Source organism: Arvicanthis niloticus, chromosome 8 (assembly GCF_011762505.2).
Source record: "Arvicanthis niloticus isolate mArvNil1 chromosome 8, mArvNil1.pat.X, whole genome shotgun sequence".
Lineage (NCBI taxonomy): Eukaryota > Metazoa > Chordata > Mammalia > Rodentia > Muridae > Arvicanthis > Arvicanthis niloticus.
The window spans coordinates 83397650-83418165 of record NC_047665.1 but is presented as its reverse complement, the minus strand read 5'-3'; the positions used below and the strand labels follow the sequence as shown (position 1 = coordinate 83418165).

Here is a 20516-nt window from a genome sequence, read left to right as displayed (position 1 = left end):
TTTTTCAGGCTGATGTGTGGGTGGGCAGTGGTAACATTCCTAAGGAGAGAGAGAAGTATCAAATGGGTCTTGGTAAGAAACAGTGTAGTGTGATTCTGGTTTGAAACATTCCCAAGTGAGTTGAATCAACTTTCATTTACAAGTCTGGGAAATCTAAAGACAAAGTCTCTAAAGGTACATATTTATAGCTTTGTGTAACAAATGTTGCTTTTTGTTTTACAATTTTTTGTCTCTTTAAACTAATATAGCTACTTTGTTTGAGGGTTCTTCATGGGTTCTTTTTTTTTTTTTTTTTTTTTCTATCTCCTAACAATAACTTCTTTGGCTCAGCTCAGCTTCTTCTGGCTCAACTGTTTTCAACTGTCTTCTGAGTCTGCTAGTCTAATTTACTTTCAACTGCCTCTTATTTTCACCTTCAAAATCTCCACTCTTTTCTAGTCCTACTTATCCTCTTTCTTCTTCTCTGGCCTACTCCTCTGTCTCCTGGACCCCACTTCTGATGTTGCCTCCTCCTCCTCCTCCTCCTCCTCCTCCTCCTCCTCCTCCTCCTCCTCCTCCTCCTCCTCTGCTTCCTCCTCATTTCTTCAATATATATCATTTCTTCAGAGATGGGGGAGGCTTGACAAAGTACACAATCTTAGTGGTTACTGGACACAAGAAACAAGCACCCATGTGTCCACTCTTGGTGATGTCTAAAAGGTTTTATACTGAAGCCTGGCATAAGACTTCTTTCCCGGACCCTGTCTTCCGTCTCTCCTGACCCACTGTTCTAGAGTGGTTTCCAATACTGAGTTAGAGATAAATGTGTTTCTGCCAACAATTGGTTGAATACCATCAGCAGGAGATACTATGCACTGTTGGCGCTCAAATACTCCCCCATGATTACACTTCTCTTTCATACTTTCTAAGGCCCGGGCTGTTTTTGTTAGCTATTTCAGGTAGGTATGTATCCTGGGTTTCCTGTAGAGCTGCCTTTCAGGTGAGATGTTTACACTGACTTTTATGTGTTGTCTTGTTACTAGGTTATTAACCTATTTGGGGTCCTTAGTTGCAATATTTGGGAAAAGATTAGTTCCCTTAGTGGTACCCTGAAAGTTAGTGGCTTCTTTTCAAACCTTAGGAACCAGTAATTTCTGATTGGGTATTTTTATCCTCTTGGGTGAGATTTATTTCTGGGTATTTTTTCTCTAAAATTGTATTAGCTGTTTTTTTTTTAAACTAGTACAATCTCATCTCATATCATAAGATAGTAAATCCAAGGTTCAGGGTCAATTTTATGTACTCAAATATCAATTAATAGTCATAGTCACATAGTCATCACATTTATCATTAGGGAAAATCGTTCATCTATTTATTAAAAAGATTTATATGTGAGGGAGGAGAGAGAGAGAGAGAAAGAGAGAGAGAGAGAGATTATGTGTGTGTGTGAGAGAGAGAGAGAGAGGGGGGAGAGGGGGGAACCTGTCATATCTGCCACATATGTGCACATGCTTAGAAGAGGGTGTCAGATCTGCTGAAATTGCAGGCTGGAGTTACCTGACATGGGTGCTAGGAACTGAACTTGCATCCTCTGGATGAGCAGTAAACCGTCTGAATCACTGAGCCATCTTCCCAGCCTCCACTTAGCCATATAGAAAGAACCTTGAGAAAATGACTAAAAGTAGAGACGGGGATTGAAACCCACCTCCTGCTGTGCTTATGGGAAAGCTGCCCCATTTCATGGCCGACATCTATACGAGAAAGATCTGCTGCTGAGAGCACAAGGAGGGGGAACATGTCAGAAGAGATGGGAAATGGGAGCAGGGACAGACACATTGCACTACGCTTAAATACTTGGGAACACGAGAGATGCTGGGCATCTTAACGCATTCCACTCAAACCTTGGCAAGCAGCATCCCACTGCCCTGATTTCCCTTCCATCTGGGTGTTACCATGTTTATTTTCTTACTGTCAATCACAGAATTGAATTGGTGAAGGAATAGAATTGAAGCAAAGTATTGCCTGGATATTCTGCTGTGGCTCAGAGAAGGGAGGTTCACATTCAGCTTCCTGACAAAAGTACTTCATAGGTGTGAGTGAATAAAAAAGGAAAAAGACTCAGCTGACTTCAGACTACATGTGCTTCAAGTGACCAGGTAGGCTAAAATGGACTGGAGACAGAGGCTCTATTTACTCAGAGTGAAAGGGCTTCTCCAACCATTCACTTTTCTATCAGCAACAGTTCAGAGGATCCCAGATGGCCACAGACATACAGGAGCCTGAGAAGGCTGCAAACTGAGTCCCTGACCATGGCAAATGGGCCAGCAGTAGATTGGGAATGTCCTGTAGTTGGTATGATCTGGCAATAGATGCTAAGAGGGGAAGAGCTAGGCGCAAGCTTCAGGACTGACTCAGGGGTGTCTGGAATGTCATGAATGATGCCTTTGTAAGAGGCTGGAATGTTCCTTGCATCCTGAATATTCCAGAATTACTCTTTCCAGTTAGATTTATAACATCCCTTTATGGATATGCTAAGGCTCCCTACACCCCATAGTACTAACTACAGTGCACAGATGTGTGGTCAGCAGCAGCCAAGACTCCAGGAAAGAAAGAGAGGGGGACTGGGTAGGATAGGGCCAGGGAAGAAAGCATCTTAGCTTCAGAGAAAAAACAGCACAGTTCTCTCTCTCTCTCTCTCTCTCTCTCTCTCTCTCTCTCTCTCTCTCTCTCTCTCTCTCTTCCCTCATTCCCCCCTTCAGGGTCTCATGGTCCCAGTGTATCTCAGGCTGGCTTCAAACTCACTACATAGACAAAAATGACCGTGTTCCTCCTGTTCCTCCCTCCTGAGAGCTTGGATTCTGTGCACCCATCACCACTGCCTGGTTTGCGTGGTGGTGTTAGGCTTTGACCGCAGGGCTTCCTGCATGATGCTAGGCAAGTACTATCCTAACAGAGCTAAATTCCCAGCCCCAAGAATCCAAATCTTGACTGTAAACTATGATTAGCTGCCAGAATCCTAGCATTCTTGGGACCTAAAAGGCAAATAGTCACAGTTTACTAATCAGCTGAAAGAAACCAGGACAGAGGAGAAATGTGGCAAGATCCTCACAGACATAATTGTGTCTGTTTGTCTGGCATGAAAACTAATCCTCCCTGGGTGGCCCCGAATTAGGTTCACAGGAGAGAGGCATCCTGCCTGGCCTTTGCTTTGACCTGGAGCTGGTGCACCACCAGACCAGGGCCCTGGAGCTGACTCAGGGGAGAAGCCTTCCATCTCACCCCACGTGAAGGAAGCCGCGTTGAAAGATATGTATTGCGTTTCAAGAGAGGAAGATGTTTAGGTTCCAGGCCTAAATAGTCTGCTGTGAAATGTGTAAATCATCGTGGAATTCAGCTGTGGTGTTTGTTGAGCTAAGCATACCCTCTCATCTGCATAGCACAGAAGATGGAGACACATAAACAGGCTGTTAGCTGATGTCAGGATAAGGGAGCTGCAGACTTTCCATAGCGCCTCTCTGCCATTGGAAAGCAAAGCTACTGGTTTAGAAAGGCCTGTGCATTTTGACTTGATATTGACATTAATGAAACAGTGGCTATAACACATGTCCCTGGAAAATAATCAAGAGAAGAAACCACCTTGGTTTTTATTGTTGTTGTTGTTGTTGTTGTTAAGTAAGATAAAACAAAAACCATCCTATTGTAGTCAGACAAGACAAATCAACAGAAGAAAAAAAAAGCCACACAAGAAGGCACAAAAATAAAAAAACCCACTCGCTTACACATTCTGGAGTCCATTAAAGTACTAAACTGAAAGCTGTAATACATACACAGAGGACCTGGTACAGACCTGCACAGGCCCTGTGCTGGCTGCTTCAGTCTCTGTGAGTTCGTATGAGCTTTGATCAATTGATTTAGAGGCCTCGTTCTGCTGGTGTCCTCCACACCTCTGGTTCCCACATTCCTTCTGCCTCCTCTGTCACTGACTTCCCTGAGCCCCAAGAGGAGAGATTTGATGGAGACATCTCTTTAAAGCTATCAAGGTCTTTCCTCCTCCCCTTCCTCTTCCTCCTCCTCCTCCTCCTCCTCCTCCTCCTCCTCCTCCTCCTCCTCCTCTTCTTCTTCTTCTTCTTCTTCTTCTTCTTCTTCTTCTTCTTCTTCTTCCTCTCTCTCTCTCTCTCTCTCTCTCTCTCTGTTTCCTTCTGTCTGCCTGTCTGTCTCTGTCTCTCTGTCTCTGTCTCTGTCTCTCTGTCTCTCTCTCTGTCTCTCTCTCTGTCTCTCTCTCTGTCTCTCTGTCTCTGTGTGTGTGTGTGTGTGTGTGTGTGTGTGTGTGTGTGTGTGTGTGATGTTTGGCTGTGGGTCTCTGTATTTGTTCCCATCTGCTACAGAAGGAAGCTTCTCTAACAGTGGCTGAATAAGGCACCAATCTATGAGTATAGCAGAATATCATTGAGTGCCATTTTATTGTTACATTTATTTTTTTTAGACCAGTTGTATTTGACTTTACTCTATGTCTCTGGGCTATCTAGTCTTTGGCTCATGCTCACCTAAACAGTGTCAGATATGAGTTCTCTCTTGTGAAGTGTCAAATTAGACATTAGTTGGTTCCTCCCATGAGCTTTGTGTTACCCTTGTCCTAGGACATTTTGCAGACAGGACAGATTTTAGACCAAAGGTTTTGTGGTTGGGTCAGTGTTTACATTTCTCTTTTGGCAGCCTGCAGAGTACCTTCACATACCAAAGTCATTAGAACATGAGCTGAAGGTTCTATGTAGGTACCAGCCTCTCCATGTTCAACGAATTGTGTGGGTGTTGTCTTCAGTAATGGGGCCTTACTCTTAGTTTGTAAACGATAAGCTATTGTCTTGACAACAGCTTGGATTGTTTGGGGATTTCCATCGAACTCCTTTGACCAACAACTTAATTGGATGAAACCCAGTACCAATACTGGAAGCTTTGTTTGGTGGAAAGAAATGACCAGTAGGAACTCCATCACCTCCATTTTGAGGAGACCTCACTAAATTTATATATTTTAGCAAGGTTTCAGTGTACTAGGTTTTAATGTCATCCTCACATGCCCCTCAGTTCTAGCTGTCTCTCCTCATATTCCCTCCTTCAACCCCATATCCCCTCCCTGCCCCTGATCCTTCTGTTTCTGCCCCCTTATAGGAGGAACATAGCCAAGCAGACCCAGCTGCAATGCCGGCATATGTGTTTGTTGCTAATACTTCCCCTGAGCCAACCTAAAATCTGCCAGCACAGCTAGAGACAACTGGACCAAGAGATGGAAAGAATCACTGAGAAAAAGACACCGTCATAGCTGGCTATTTGAGAGCCAATGAGATGCTAGGAGGGGGTGTAAAGGTTTGTCCAGTTTCCATAATAATAGAGTCTGCTTTTGCCACTTGCCCAACTCCCAGAGTCTATATCATTGACTCTGCACCTTCCTACCCCTGCTCCAAAGGGTCTTGGTTAGGGTTGCAAGCAACACCCCACCACCACCCCAAGCCCCAGTCCACCTGTACAATTCCTTCTATTTCTTCCTCCCAGGAAAATCTATGTGTTTCCTCTAGCCTCTTCCTCCATCCCTAACCTGTCTGGGTCTACTAATATCAACATGTAAGTGTATACATGATTTTTTTTTTCTAGTTCCATCCAGTTGCCTGCAAATTCATGCTGGTTTTTTTGAGGGGGAGGGGTTGATTTTTAGTTTGTTTGTTTGTTTTACAGCTGGATAATGCTCCGTTGTATAAATGTACCTACCACCTTTTCTTTATCCATTCTTCCGTTGAGGGACATTTAGGTTTTTTTCAATTTCTGGCTATTTTGAATAGAGTAGCAATGAACATGAAAGAAACTACCCTGTTTTTAAACAATGTTTTTAAAATAGTACAGATTTTTAGAAATAAAAACACACATTGGGCTCACCCCTCTATTATAGCAATGGTTCATCTCTAAGGTGACCATATTGTTCTTATTCTTATTGTGCCTTCTGCCCTCCTGTAGCATATACTTTCTAGACAAAGTTCTCTGTCTATGGTAGATGCTGCTTCCACGCCCAGCTGAAACCTCAGCCTTAAGCAACTGACCCCTTTGTTCTTGGCTCTAGACCAGTGCCGGTCAACTCTGCTTTTCTTTATTGATTAAAGGTGTTTCAGGATTCTTTAGTCTGTAACAGAAGAGGTCCTTTTGCATGGGTAGACCAGCACCTTTCATTAGTTTAATACACATTTCTAAAGTACCTTCAGAGACCAGTGCTACATGCCATGCCTTTGTATGAATCCACCCTGGATCTCTAACTCTATGCTGTGAATCAGTCTCATTAAAATCTCAACCTGACACCAATTTCTGGTGTTTTCCTTTCAAGATAAGCAAGTCATGAGGACTAAGACACCAACATTTTTACAAAACTAAGTAATGCCTGACTTTGCATTACTATCAGTGGGCAGGGTGAGTATTCACTTCCTACAAGACACAAAATGCCACAGGTTGCACCAATCTTGTTATTCGCAGAGATTCCTCCTACTCTCATAACCAATAAAATTATTATAGAATCCTGTAATAAATGCCTAAGCCTTTCACAACCCTCTGACAACCTGCTTTCATTTTGCCATGCTGGCCTACTATCTACCAATGCACAAACAGTTATCCAGGCAACTCACTGGTGGTTTTCAGTCGAAGTATAATTTATGTGCCAACTCATAATATCTATCTTGAAAATATTTAAAAAGTCAATATAGTGAAAAGCTTTCCCTTGTCTCTTTCTTGAAATTCTTCTCCTGCTTAACCCAATTTTCTAAGTCACTTAGAGGCCTTTAAACAAAATGAAATCTTAATGATGGCTCTGCCATGAATAATTAATTGTTGGTGTACAATCATCTCAACAAAATCTATTCTCATTAGATTAGAAGTTTCCCCAAGATGCATGAGTTCATTATAGGCATTTTTACATCTTTCTTGTATCTCCCTTTCTTTCTATTTCTTCTCCGTGTTTGTAACCTGTGATTCCATCACCCTGACAGCTTCCAATGAGAAATAATTGTAAGACAATTAAAGACCTGAGAGAAGTGTAAGATGCATTCCTGCTTTGAAATATAGAGGCTTAGCTGAAGAGAGTAAGCAATGGCATAAAGCTTAGACCTGCTATGGCAGGGAATGGTAGTTTGTTCTTTCAGAGGGAGCTGCACGATATGCCCAACTCTCTTTGTATAAACTGATTTCTTCACTGATCAGACGCTTGTGTCTTCTGTCCTCTTAATGACCAGAAAATTTAGATAGAAGAAAACATTATAACAAGAGGTTCTTGAGAATTCTTTTCAGGTGACACAGGGCAAATTTGTGGTCCCAGTATGAGACACTAAAGGTCATTTCCCATTCACTAAGCAGAGATCTGGGAACTTCACCTGTAATGGGACCACTGTCCCCTTCCCTTAGCGGCCCCTCCTCTCATTCCTCCTTAGTTCTTACACATAAATACGTCCAGGGGTTCCAAGGGATTGCAGAATTGAATCTCATTAAATCTGTGTTTTAAGTTTTAAAAAGCTAATCCAGAAAAAGAAAGATCTTATATATAACCTTAAACATGTGTTTACATTTTTTTTCTAAACGGGTTGCATAACTTTCCTTGGAGATGTGTGAACAAGTCTCTATTCACCCAACACAAGGCATGAACAGCAGAACAAATGATTTCAGCAAAGTCCAGGATGGTAAAGTAGCGTTTATTGGACTTACAGGAGCATGGGTAAGAAGTTGTCTGCAGGAACATGGGCAGCTGCATGCCTGAACAGCCCACCCCAGTACGGATGACGTTTAAGGAAAGCTGCATCTCTGAACATCCTCACCCAACCTGCATCAGCTCCACTTAAGAGTCTCAGATCCACAGTGTGTTCTGCTCACACCACCTTGGAGAGGGACTTATGAATCTTGAACTAACTTTCCATACTTTCTGAGGTTCCTAAGTTTCTTAGCTTCTTAAGTCTTCCTTCTCACTCCAGGAGAAAATAATTCAGTCCAGAAGAAATAACTACACGATAAGGCATCTATGTTTTGGAGTATAACTAGGTCACTGTTGGTTTTCAAACTAATGGTCTAAGGAACACCCAGTATGGACTGGATGTGGCAGTGGCAAGGGCTTTGGCTTCATTGTGGTTGTACATAGTGATGATCCTCTTACAGACACACGCTTGTACGCTGTTTCCTCTCATTTGGCCTCTTCATTGCTCTGCGGTGACACTGAAGTCTCTGTGATTGAAAAAGCTGCCTGGCACCTCTGAGTAGATGCACCCCAGCAGCTACCATTGTCTCTCCACTTCTTACCACTGTTGGTAATGTTGCAGGTGAGCATGCTTCTGAGTGAACGTTTACCTAAGTTTGTGTTTCTAGGTTCAATTACTACCAGAAACAAATCACTCTATAAAAAAAGAGATACCTTCTTGACATAGTTTGCAAAAGTTTCCCCAGAATGACTGTTCAAATTGTGTTCTCAGATGCACCCAGATAAAATAGGCCAACCAACTCTCATACGTAGGAGAGTAGACTTGTGGTTTTGTGAAATGCCCAGGACAAACAGAAGTATTTGAAATGTATGAAATCCAAAGAATTCCTAAATTATACTCATGTGTACATTACCCCAGTTAAGAAAAAGTATAGTATGACTACCTCTGAAGATCCTCAGGTACATCAATGATATACTGGGGCAGTCACAGACAGGTCATACAATCTCCTTGACTTAAAACACTGAGAGCAAAATGTCATAAGAAACCCAATTCGTATGTAAAAATAATGTATGCTAATAATTTAAAAGCATATGCAAACATTTACAGGAGTCTCTTTTGAATGTGGGAGATGCATTTGACAAACTCTAATGGAGGCCTGAAACAGCAGATAATCCAAGCTATATATAGCTGGGTCCTGATGTTTGAAGACTGGTCCTACATGAAAGACAGAAGAGAAGCAGACAGATCTGAAATTACATGGAACAAAGTTTACTGGAGGATGACCAAAGTGTAGTCCTAGATAACAACAAAACCAGTAGAATTCCCAACATATGAATCAGAGAGGTGTATTTATGGATTAGACAAAAGTAGCTGTTTTATCTCTGGGATGTACCTGGTTTATCCTAAGATAACATGAAAGGGAGAGACACAACTCTGGAGCAAGGGTTTGATGGTAAAAACCTACACAGGACTCCACGGACCTACATAAAGTCTTGTCTATTTGTGTTTTACTGCACAACTATGTAGACAAACAAGCTAGGACTACTCAAGGGCAATCCTGGTAGTGATGACTCAAGAGGGCTGTGGTCATGTCAAGCCGCATCTACATGACTAATAAAACACGGCAAATACAATATGTTGCAATGGAAGTTCTGTGGCTGTGCTTGCTCAGGATGTTCTATTGTGCTGTTCTTGCCCTGCCTATGTGCTGATGTGTGCTGATTCACCATCTAAAAGATGGAGTGATGTCAGAAGACGGGCAACAGGCACTTTGAGGTCCCATTTGGTTGTTACATGAGGGTCACTTAAACACTACCACTGCAGTAACAACACAGAGCAGTGTACAGACTAACCTCATGCTTTGCTCATTGGGGGACTCTTCCATTTAATATTTTCTGTGCACATTAACCGAAACCACAGAAGGTCAAGCAGACTGCCACAGGCCACACAGGCTTGCCTTCACACCCCCAGGAGTAACTCAGTGAGACTCTGACTTGCTTCCACCTTATAATTCTACCACTTTGGAGGGTTTTTATCAAAACTAGGATGAATAAGAAACAGCACAGAGCACCTACATCGTTCTAATTGCCTTTTTCAACTCACCCCTGCTTTATTGGGAAGAACTACCACAGGCTGTCACCTCTACCCTGAAGAAGTTGGCAATGTGGCCCTACCCTTGCACAGGACTTTCCATCACAAGTGACCACTGTCACAATGCCCCACTTCCCTAAGAGAACCTATCCCTGCCTCTTGTGTTAGTATTCCCTAGCTTGTCTGTACAGTTTAAAGACTCTGACTGAGAAGCACATATCTATGGAATATGAAGGAAGCATTAGCACTATTATAAAAGTGCACTTCAAAAAACGTAAGATGACATGTTGTCTGGGTGATAACTGGCTTCAGATTCCCTGAGGATTTCCAAGTCCTTTCAGGGATGTCATTGGGCAAGGTCATTGAAAAGCACAGGTGTCAATATGGGGCACTTAACAGAACAGTAATTTAGGTAATCAACCACATGTCCATCAGAGGGAAGAAAATGCTTTGTATTTTCATATAAATTCACAGAAACCCTCTGTCAGGCCTAAGAAGGTATTTAAAATGAATCCAAGTACCCAGGAGAAAGTAAGGATTTTAATAGTACATCATCAGCGAGTGCTGAGACCATAGACTACTTTCATCAAGTCATTTCACTCTTGCGTATAAGTATGGTACTGAGGCAGCAACCTGGAGTGGGTGATACTCAGCATGCAGTGATCAGCTTCTTTATGTGCTTCTGACAGCCATCCTGGGGTCTTCCTTCACTCTCCCCATGGGCAGTCCCTTCAACTCTCCCATATAAATTTCCTGGTCCAGCCACTATGGAATCACTGTGGCAGTTCTTCAGGAAGGTGAGAATTTTTCTATCTCAAGAACCAGCTAGACTATTCTGGGACATTCACCTGCAGGCTCTCCATCCTACTACAGAAACACTTGTTTGTTCATCCATGTTCACTGTTGTGCTATTCACAATAACCAGAAGTAGCCGAGCTGTCCATCAATTGATGAACAAGAAATGAAAATGTGGTACATTTACACAATGGAACATTAGTCAAATGTTAATAAAATGAAATTATAAAATTCACAGGTAAATGGAGTCTTTTTTTAAATGTCTTTCTCAGTGAGGTAACACAGACCCCCAAAAGGCAAACATTGCATGTTTTATGTATGAATGTTAGCTTTACATATGTGTGCTACAATCTATTTAACTGTGGAGTTTAAGTATCTAGTTAGGGCCAGGGAGAAAAGAGGATGCCTTAAGGAAGAGGAAATAGAACACATGGTTGTGAAGAGATAAACAGAAAACTAGAATATGAGGATTAAGTGGGGAGATGTGTCTTAATTAGGGTTTCTATTGCTACAATGAAACAGCATGACCAAAAAGCAAGTTCGGGAGGAAAGGGTTTATTTGACTTACACTTGGATATTACTGTTCATCATCAAATAAGTCAGGGCAAGAACTCAAGCAGGTCAGGAACCTGGGGGCAGGAGCTGATGCAGGGCCAGAGGAGTACATCTTGCTGGCTTGCTTCTATGCCTTGCTCAGTCAGCTTTCTTATAGAACCTGAGACCACTGGCTCAGGGATGGAACCGTTCACAGTGAGCTGGGCCCTCCCCCATCAATAACTAATTAAGAAAAATGCCTTACAGCTAAATCTTATGGGAACATTTTCTCAAGTTTCTCTTTTTTCGGAGAACTCTAGTTTGTGTGTCAAGTTGATATAAGACAAACCAGCACAAAGTGTGAGAGCAGGGTAAAGGAGGAAGTATCAGTGACAGAAAAGTAACACTAAAGGCCTTTTGAAAAAACTGTGTGAAAAAATACATATATGAAAGTAATCTAAGTGTCATCCCAAATAATAAAAGAGACAAGACCCCAACTAGACATTGTATGCCACCAAACAAAACCTCCAATGCCAGGTTATATCTTGTTGAGTCATTGGTCAAAGGTATCCATGGAACCTCTCCCTCAGTGATGGTTTGTATATGCTTAGTCCAGGAAGTGGCACTAAGGAGAAGCGGCCTTGTTGGAGTAGGTGTGTCTCTGTGGATGTGGGCTTTAAGACCCTCATCCTAGCTGCCTGAAAGTCAGTATTCTGCTAGCAGCCTTCAGATGAAGATGTAGAGTTCTCAGAAACCCCAGTACCATCCCTGCCTGGATGCTGCTATGCTCCCACCTTGGTAGTATTGGGCTGAACCTCTGAACCTGTAAGCCAGCCCCAGTTAAATGTTGTCCTTAATAAGAGTTGCCTTGGTCATGGTGTCTGTTCACAGCAGTAAATCCCTAATTACAACACCATCAAATATCATAGGTTGTTGCCAAGACTGTTGGTTGCTTTCTAAAACCTGTCTTTCCATAATAGAGTAGGGCTCTATTCTGAAGACAATAATTATTTATTGAACATGGTCCTGTGAGGTACTCTATACCTTACCAGAGAAGAAAAATAATCAATATCACCCAACTATAAACACTGTGACCTACAACAATGATCTGCTGGCAAAATAGACTGGTGAATTGGTGGCACAAATGCAAAGGGGGTAACCAACCACTTCTTATTGGATTTAAGGGCTACCACTGTTGACTTTTCAGCTGTCCTGTGCAGATTTTGCCTGCTCGACCTGGGATCTGAGGATCTGAAAAAAATGAGGCAGACTACAGTATGATACTGTAGGCCTTGGAACACTCAGTCCTAAATGGAACGTCTCCATCAACGCCCTTCACTCAGTGCCCAGGGATGAAGAGATGGAGGGACTCTAAGAGGCATAGGTGATGGATGACTCCAAGGAAACAGTGTCCTCCAGACACAAGAGAAATAACGCACACATGAACTCATCAACCACACTCAAGGGAAGCCCCCATGAGGAGGAGGAATTGGCCAATTGAACTCAATGGTGTGCTTTGGACTTTCCCTCTATGTTGTTTTGTTTTGGTACTTTTTGTCTTGTTGGTCTTTAGTTTGTTTTGATTTTCATTTTTTGTAGCTTTGTGAAAGTTTTGTGCTTCTTGTGGGGTTTTTGTTTTTATTTCTTGTATATTTATTTATTTAGCTAGTTAGTTTGATTTGTCAAGACAGGGTTTCACTGTGTAGGCCTGGCCATTTTGGATCTACTCTGTAGACCAGGCTTCAACATCCTCTGCCTCATGAGCTGGGATTAAATGTGCTTGCCACCACTGCCTGGCTCACATTACTTCTTTCATTGCAGGTCACATTATAGCTTATTATATGCAGATTACAGGACAGATGTGATTTTCACATCACAAAATGTTTGACTTTTCACTACAAGACCATTACAAATAGACATCCTAGAAAAGACATCCTACCTGTAATAACGAAGGCCGTTCTCCCCCAGCTCACTGCAAAAGTGGCTGATTCTAGAACTGGTGGAGAAAATGCATGAGATGAGCCTGGGCATCAGGCAGGAAGTGTTAGGGCACGAGGAAGTCCTGAAAAAAAAAGCACTGTGGTGGGGTATCTCAGGGGATGCAGGAGCCCTTTGAAAGAGGGGCACTGGTGGGGTGGGGCTGAGTAACAACAAAACAAATACGAGTCAGGTAAAAACCCAAAGTATAAAGTAAGTAGAATGAGACTCAGGTCACACACACACACACACACACACACACACACACACACACACACAAAAAAAAAAAAAAAAAAAAAAAAAAACAGTTAAGGAAAGATGAGCTCCATGTGGAAGAATTTCTAATGCTTATGTAGACACATGACTCAGTGGAGTGAACCTACTTAGTCCTTAAGTAAAGGCTGAGGAAGGAAGAGATTCCCAGAGGATAAACTGACCAAAGTCAGTATCACTAGTGCTAAGCCACGCTGATGGCATGTGCACTGTGCTTCTGAGGTCTCCCTAAAGGCACATAAACCCCAGTTAGTCATGGGAAAAATATCAGCACAATTCAAAACAGTGGGTCAACTCATAAAACATCTGGCCCATAACCCTTGAAATGAACAAGATCTTCAGAAACAAAATGGTCTAGGAGAGGTTTGAAGCTGTGAATAGACTGAATAGTGAGAAGGAAACTTACCAGAACACCAAGAGGATTCTAGAATAAAAAGAGGGAAAATTTGCTCAAGATCAAGGGTATCTGAGAAAGTATAAGTAATAGTTTTAAAATAATGTATCAAAATTGGTTTATTAATGGCAACAAATGTCCCAAACTAATGTAAGCTGAGGAGAACAGGGAAAAACACTGAGTGGTCATGCATGACTCTGTGTTAGCTTTTTAACTTTATTGTAACATTTTAAAAACTCCCAGAATTATAAGTTCAGATCTTAAGAGCTAAAGAATGATGTCAAAACCAGAATTTAGCAATTAAGACCATCGTGATTTAGATCCTTTGGTTTCAGGCAATAATAATTAAATTCCTGAATTATGGAATTAGGGAAAGAAAGAAAGAAAGAAAGAAAGAAAGAAAGAAAGAAAGAAAGAAAGAAAGAAAGAAAGAAAGAAAGAAAGAAAGGAAGGAAGGAAGGAAGGAAGGAAGGAAGGAAGGTAGACAGACAGACAGACAGACAGACAGACAGACTTCCTAGAGAATAGCAAAATGGGCATAAGGCATAGAACAGAGCCTCATTAAGCAAATGCTTAGAACGTGAATAGATCTGTGCTCTTACGGAGTCTTCCAATATTGAAATGGCTCTTGCCTGGAAAACAATGGTCCAGTTCCACCACTAGGAACTGATTCTGGATGTAGAGCGATCCTTGGACAGTTGTGATGAATGGCTAACTCTGCACAAAGTATTTCATTTCTGGAGCGCCCTCTTCCATCTTTAACCTTTCAGTCACCTGCACAAGAACTGATTCTATTTTCTCTATATTTCTATGTTTATTTAAAATATTCTATAATCATGTAAAAGTAAAATTTTATAATTTTTATGTTACTTTCAAGTTTGAAACAATTTCAAAATTTATAATACATTATAAGCAGCACTGAAAAAAAATCCCTGTATACCACTTTACCCATCTTTTCAAAATGCTAATGTTGAAGATAATAGTTGTCCCACAAACATCCTTCATCTGAAGTCCTCAGTGCACCTAGTTAACCTGGCTCTTTATTGTCCCCAGCCCCTCATTGACAAGGCAGTTTCTCCGCCTTCCTCTCTCATGACCTCTATCCTTCTGAGAAGTGTTATAAACCATGGAAACCCCCAGAGTGGCTTCACTCAAAGTACCTCTGCAGTTAGTTTCCAGGGTGTCTGGAAGAACTGGGTTTTCTTGCAGGAAGAACTGCAATCACCAGCAAGCCCTAAAGTAGACAGAGGAGGGTGGGAACATATTGGTGGGTGCAAGCCTGCACCACCCCTCATCGCACTCCACCACCCCTGCCTTACAGATAAAGGAAGGTTTTTTGATCTCTTGTCTCTTTGAACACCTTCCTCAGTGCAGAGCTTCAAGTTACCTAGACATCCTGCCTCATTCACAAATCTGCTGGCAGCGTGGATGCCTACTTTAACTCATCAGGGCTGGTTAGGACCAGGTGTCCTAACAGTGGTCGCCAACCATCCTTGGAGTTTTCCATCAAGACCACATTATCAAGGTTAAAAGTGTCTTCTCTTACATGCTTGTTCTTCCTAAGGTAAGGTAGCATCCTCCCCACCAGGCTCCCCAAGAGCTGAAGAAAAACTGTCAATCGCATAGACAGTGTGGTACTACACCACCACCTAGTGTTCGAAATAACACAATGCAGCCATCTACCCCTGCGGTTCTGCCCATCACTGGGAATAACAGGTTCACAATCTTCAAGGAGCAACACACAAAGACTTGACAAGTTTGCTCTAATTTTCCAGTGTGACAAACCAGATTTCCCAGGGAGAGACTCTGGAGTCTAATGATCCGTCCTCTCACTTTGTTCAGCTACTGACCATTCCTCATACTTCTTTTCCCTACAAATATGTAAGTGCTGAACCCGTTCCAGGCCCTTTCATCTCCTATACCAGTGGTTCTCAACGTTTGGGACCCCACAGGGGTGGTATAGCAAATACCCTGCAGATCAGATGTTTATATTACAACTTATAACAGTAGCAACCGTATAGTTGTTAAGTAGCAACAAAGTAACTTTATGGTTGGCGTCACCACAACATGAGCATTAAAGGGTCGCAGCATTAAGACAACTGAGACACACAGCTCTATACCTTTTTGTAAACCAAAATCTTCCATATCGTCCTGAAATGATCAGAGGAGAGTTCATGAAAGGCTCCTGAACTCTTACTTTTGTTGCCAATAAGTCTTCTAAAATTTCTATGCATCCCTTACATCAGCAAGTGCCAATCACTCTCCTCAGCTCTGGCACAGTCATCTTTTTGACAGCCCTGGGATCATCGTAATAAGTGTCTGCACTATGACTTTTCTTGTTTTCACAACAGAAGGGTTGGTACAAAACAAGCCCATCCCAATTTGCTTCAGAGCTAAGAACCCCACATGCCTTGTTCGTAAGACTGGACTGTGAATGTCAAGAAGTGCACCCTACAAAGCAGAAGGAACACTACCCGCACGGTCTGAGGCAAGTTATTTAATCAGGTGTGGTGTTCTCATCTGAAAACAGAAGTAACACTGGAAGTTACAAACTTGAGTTGTTTTGAAAACATTTTAAAATGATGGTGTTAGCAGAGAGCAGGTAACCTAATTTTGTTAACTTGATACAAGCCAGTTAGTTACTTGGGAAGAGAAATCTCAACTGAGAAAATGCCTCAATCAGACTACCTGTATAGGTTATTTTATTGATTAGTGATTTATTTGGGTGCACATAGCCAGTTGTGGGCAGCGTTACCTCTGGACAAGTGGTCCTGGGTGATATAAGAAAGCACGCTAAGCAAGCCATGGCGAGCAAGCCTGTAGGCAAGAATCCTTCATACTTTCTGCTTTAGTTCCTGCCTCTGGGTTCCAGCCTTGAGTTCCCGCCTGACTTCCCTTCAAGGTAAACTGTTTTATAATGAAATACATCCTTTCCTCCCCAAGTTGCTTTTGGTCACAGTGGTTATGACAGGACAGCAGGAATATGGCATGTGTTTGAACATCAACCCCAAAGTCTCTAGCTACTTATTATGTGACGGGGCAAGGTGGCCCCAAACCAGCCTCTTTTGTGCTTCTTCCATGAGGATGGCGATTGGTGAAGACCATGTGTGTTCACAGTTTTCCCACTTGCCTCTACTGTAGCCTTGGGTCACATGGAGAGACCTGAGCTGTTGCACATACTCCATGAACTGTGTGTGCAGGCGGTGGTCTGCTCATTTGTAAAGTAGGTCAGAGGAAGTGTCCAAGTTCAGCAGAAGGACTGGGAAGTTAGTGTTGACAAGATGACTTCCAAACTGGTGCTCAAGACTGGGACCAAGTGTAGAGCAAGGATGGCTGCAACCACAGGGCTGGCTATAGAAGAATCAAGTCTTCAGTAGGGATGAAGCCTCACTGTGCTGGGCAAAGCTTCAGCTTCCTAAGAGTCACAGCTAGGAAAGAAGCCCCTAAGAGCCCAGCAACAGAACCCCTGAGTGATGACTCAGTGCTCTCTTTAAGAGGACGATTCTCAAAGGCTCCACAGGGGCCCTTAAGAAAAGGCTTGCACTGTTCCATAACAGAAAGCATTGTCATAGATTCCTGTTCTGTATAAACGTTTCTAAATGTTTGAATATCAGAACATCCAAAGTATAACGAATGTGTGAGAAATGAGGCACAATAAATACGCTTGGTGTCCACCACATAGAAGGTTGCCACCACCCTGCAGTCAGTCGCAAGGCTGGACCTTCCACCAGCGGAGATGAGCCGGCTAGCCGCTCTGGCTTCCCAGACAGCTTGCTAGTAAAGAACTCACTTCCCAGAGCCTGGCCCAGTTCTGCAGCTCCAGTGACAGCATTCCAGATTCAACAAGACACGAGGCTACCTTACCACAATCTACTAAAATGTGAGGTGGAAATCAAGTCTTAACTATGAGGTAAAAAAAACTAATCATTGATTCAAACCAACCAACCAACCTGCCACTGGACTACACAATTCTGGCTCCAAAATTGGTCTCTAGTCCACTACCTTGATATGTCTAATTTCAGTAGTGGAGAGGCAGAGAGACTAGTTAGTATACTGGGCTGTGGAGTCACACTAAGGAGCAACCATCCTCTCTCTCCAGCCCTTGAATCACCCTTCTTTGCCCACACATAACAGAATCCTTCACTGGAGATAACCTAATCCTTTCTATCAAGTGTAAGAAATAGAAAAATCCTTAGAAGCATTCTAGAAAACATCATCCTGGTTGTCATAGTTAGCACCTGGCCTTCAGAGCAGCCTCTCGGCTTCTGAATATGCTCTTTTGCTGTTTGAAAATCATCTTTAAGCACCACAGCTGTTTGACACCATACAGGCCCCTCCAAAACATGGCTGACATCTGACTAGGTTTTGTTGTTGTTGTTTTGTTTTGTTTTTACCAAGACTTACGGAAAGTAAGGTTGACATGAGGAAATTAACAAAATAGAGATAATTTAAAATAGGAACACATTTACTATTTCTAGAACCCATAGCTGTTCCCCTCTCAGGACAAATCTGACCAGGACCTTCCTCCTGAGGCGCTGCCTGAGCTGAGACATAGTGCCCTGCAGTGACCCTGTAACTACACTTCCACAAAAGTCCCCCAAGGTGCCGTCCCCTCAGCAAATTCCACAAGGCTTCTCTCTAGCTCCCAACAGAAGGAAATAAATCATCAAGAGTTTCAACAGCTCTGCATTCTTTTGCCACTACTGTAGGTACTTCTGTAGGAGTCTCGGGCTCCAACCCAGGAATATGTCTGCCAGTGTCAGTTGGCCTGAAACCTAAGAGGTACTCTTTGGAATGGAAGGTCAAACTGACCTGAAGAACATTAACCCTTGCAAAAAAAAAAAAAAAACTTGTAAAATTTAAATATACTTTTGCAGGTAAGTTAGTTTTGAAGAGCTTGAATAAATATCCCATAAGGCTGTTTATCATAATTGACTTTTTATTTAAAAAATTACAGGGAGTAATTTCCAGCATATTTTATAAAAGTACTGCCATATCAAACATTTTGTATCACTTAATTCCAATGAAGAGCTGCCTTTTTTTTTTCTTTTAAGGTACTAATTCCAACCGATGGGACATGTGTCCTTAAAATAGAAAGTTTCCATCATTTATTCAAATGTCAAAATTAATATTTTTGAGAAGTTTATTGCTTTATGGGTGGGCAAGATGCTACTAGCACATTTTAGGTAAATAAACTTTATTAAAAACTATGAGGTCATTTCTGTTTAAAACTTTCAGGATAATTCACAGAAAATAGATATATTTATTCAAAGTACACACTGAAGGGCTGGCCATCTAGTTATGAACATTTAAAGGTGTAGCAGCTCTTTAAGGAAATAACACACAGTGGTTCTGCTTGGTGCACTACACATAATTGAAATGAGTAAGACTGGAAGACCAGTATTTTATGCTATATGTTCTGTTAGGATCTTAAACAAAGAAAAATCACAAGCCTAGTAGTCCATTTGTGCTTAAAATATTCATATGCATGAGAAGCTTAAAGAAAACCTCTGTACATGATCATCAAAAAAAAAAGTTATACATTGTTTTTAAATTGCACTGTTATTTAAACCACTTTCCTAAAGTCAGACCCTCCTTTGCAGCTGGCACAGTTTTTCAGGTCTAATTGGCAACTTGGGGAGGCCCCTCTGGTATTAGTGAAGTAAAAAAGGTGGTGATAAAAGACCAAGCTGAAGCCATTAACCCCGGCCTTTGAGCTGCACTGACATCTTCACCTGCATCTTCTCCACTCTCATCCTCCAGTCCATCATCCATAAGGCGCTCCTTTCAAACAACATAAACATACTCCTGAGTAATCGGTACCACAAAAACAAATGTATAACAGCAGAGTGCTAATACTCTCTGTAGCAAGAAGAAATCTGGGTATGTCAGTCTAATAGTAGATCCAGAGCCATTAGAAATCTTTGTGAAGTCTAAAATTCATAAATTCTACAGTGTGCAAATCACTGCCAATATAATACATTTTTACCACAGGCATAATTTTCTCTCTAAACTATTTCTGGAAGCTACTCCTTCTCACTAAGTCTAACAGATGATATGACTGACTGGGTATCACATGCTAAGTACCCAGATGAATACCACAGTTTCTACGTTAGCTTTTCTCTGTCCCTTCCACAGGTATCTATGGAGCATCCAAGGCCTGTCACCATCTCTGTCCCAGGTAGAGCTGAGGGCTATCTACCTTTAAAATCTGCACAAACGTCCACAACCTACCATTTCTTCGAGTTCTAGGTTGTTTGCATTGTGCCCATCATTGTTGGCTTCCACATTGTTGGGAGCCTGCTGCTGACCACCTTCTTGCCTGAGAGGAAACCATCCAGCTTGGTGTCTGTTCAGTAAAATAAAAAGAAAAGAAGCCACAGTCACTTGTATTTGTAACACAAGAAAAGTGTCCCTCAAGAAAAAAACTATTGGAGCTATTATAAATGATAAAAACAAGTATCTCCCTTCAAGCCAGGGAAGTTCTCAAGGTAATAACAGTAAAACAAAAGGCAATTCAAATCTAAAAGCTTATCTTGGACATAACTGGCTCCGTGTGACACATTAAGTCACAAAATCTTTTGGGTCTTTTTTTTAAAAAAAATTAAATATAACTAGGTATATTTCTTTGCCACTTAGAAGGCAAGGCCAGGAAAAAAAAATCTACTTATAAAAAACAGTGTGACCTATGTTTATAAGACTTACTATTGATAAATATAACATAAAAGAACATCCTTATAGAGCACTTGAGTTCTAAATAA

General features: G+C 41.8%; 1 protein-coding gene across 3 annotated transcripts in view; it reads right to left on the bottom strand.

Moving 5' to 3' along the window:
• Positions 1-18674: 18674 nt before the first annotated feature.
• Herpud2 (HERPUD family member 2) overlaps positions 18675-20516 on the bottom strand; it is a 40454-nt gene continuing 38612 nt past the window's right edge. For 2 of the 3 annotated variants that reach the window (XM_034510242.2, XM_034510243.2), the window contains exons 7-8: positions 19990-20104; positions 18675-19539 (exon numbers count right to left, since the gene is read on the bottom strand). In XM_034510242.2, coding sequence (XP_034366133.1) covers positions 19378-19539; positions 19990-20104 — 277 coding nt within the window. In that variant the 3' untranslated portion in view covers positions 18675-19377. The remainder of the gene's footprint in view (positions 19540-19989; positions 20105-20516) is intronic. The other variant, XM_076939714.1, reaches the window with a different exon arrangement.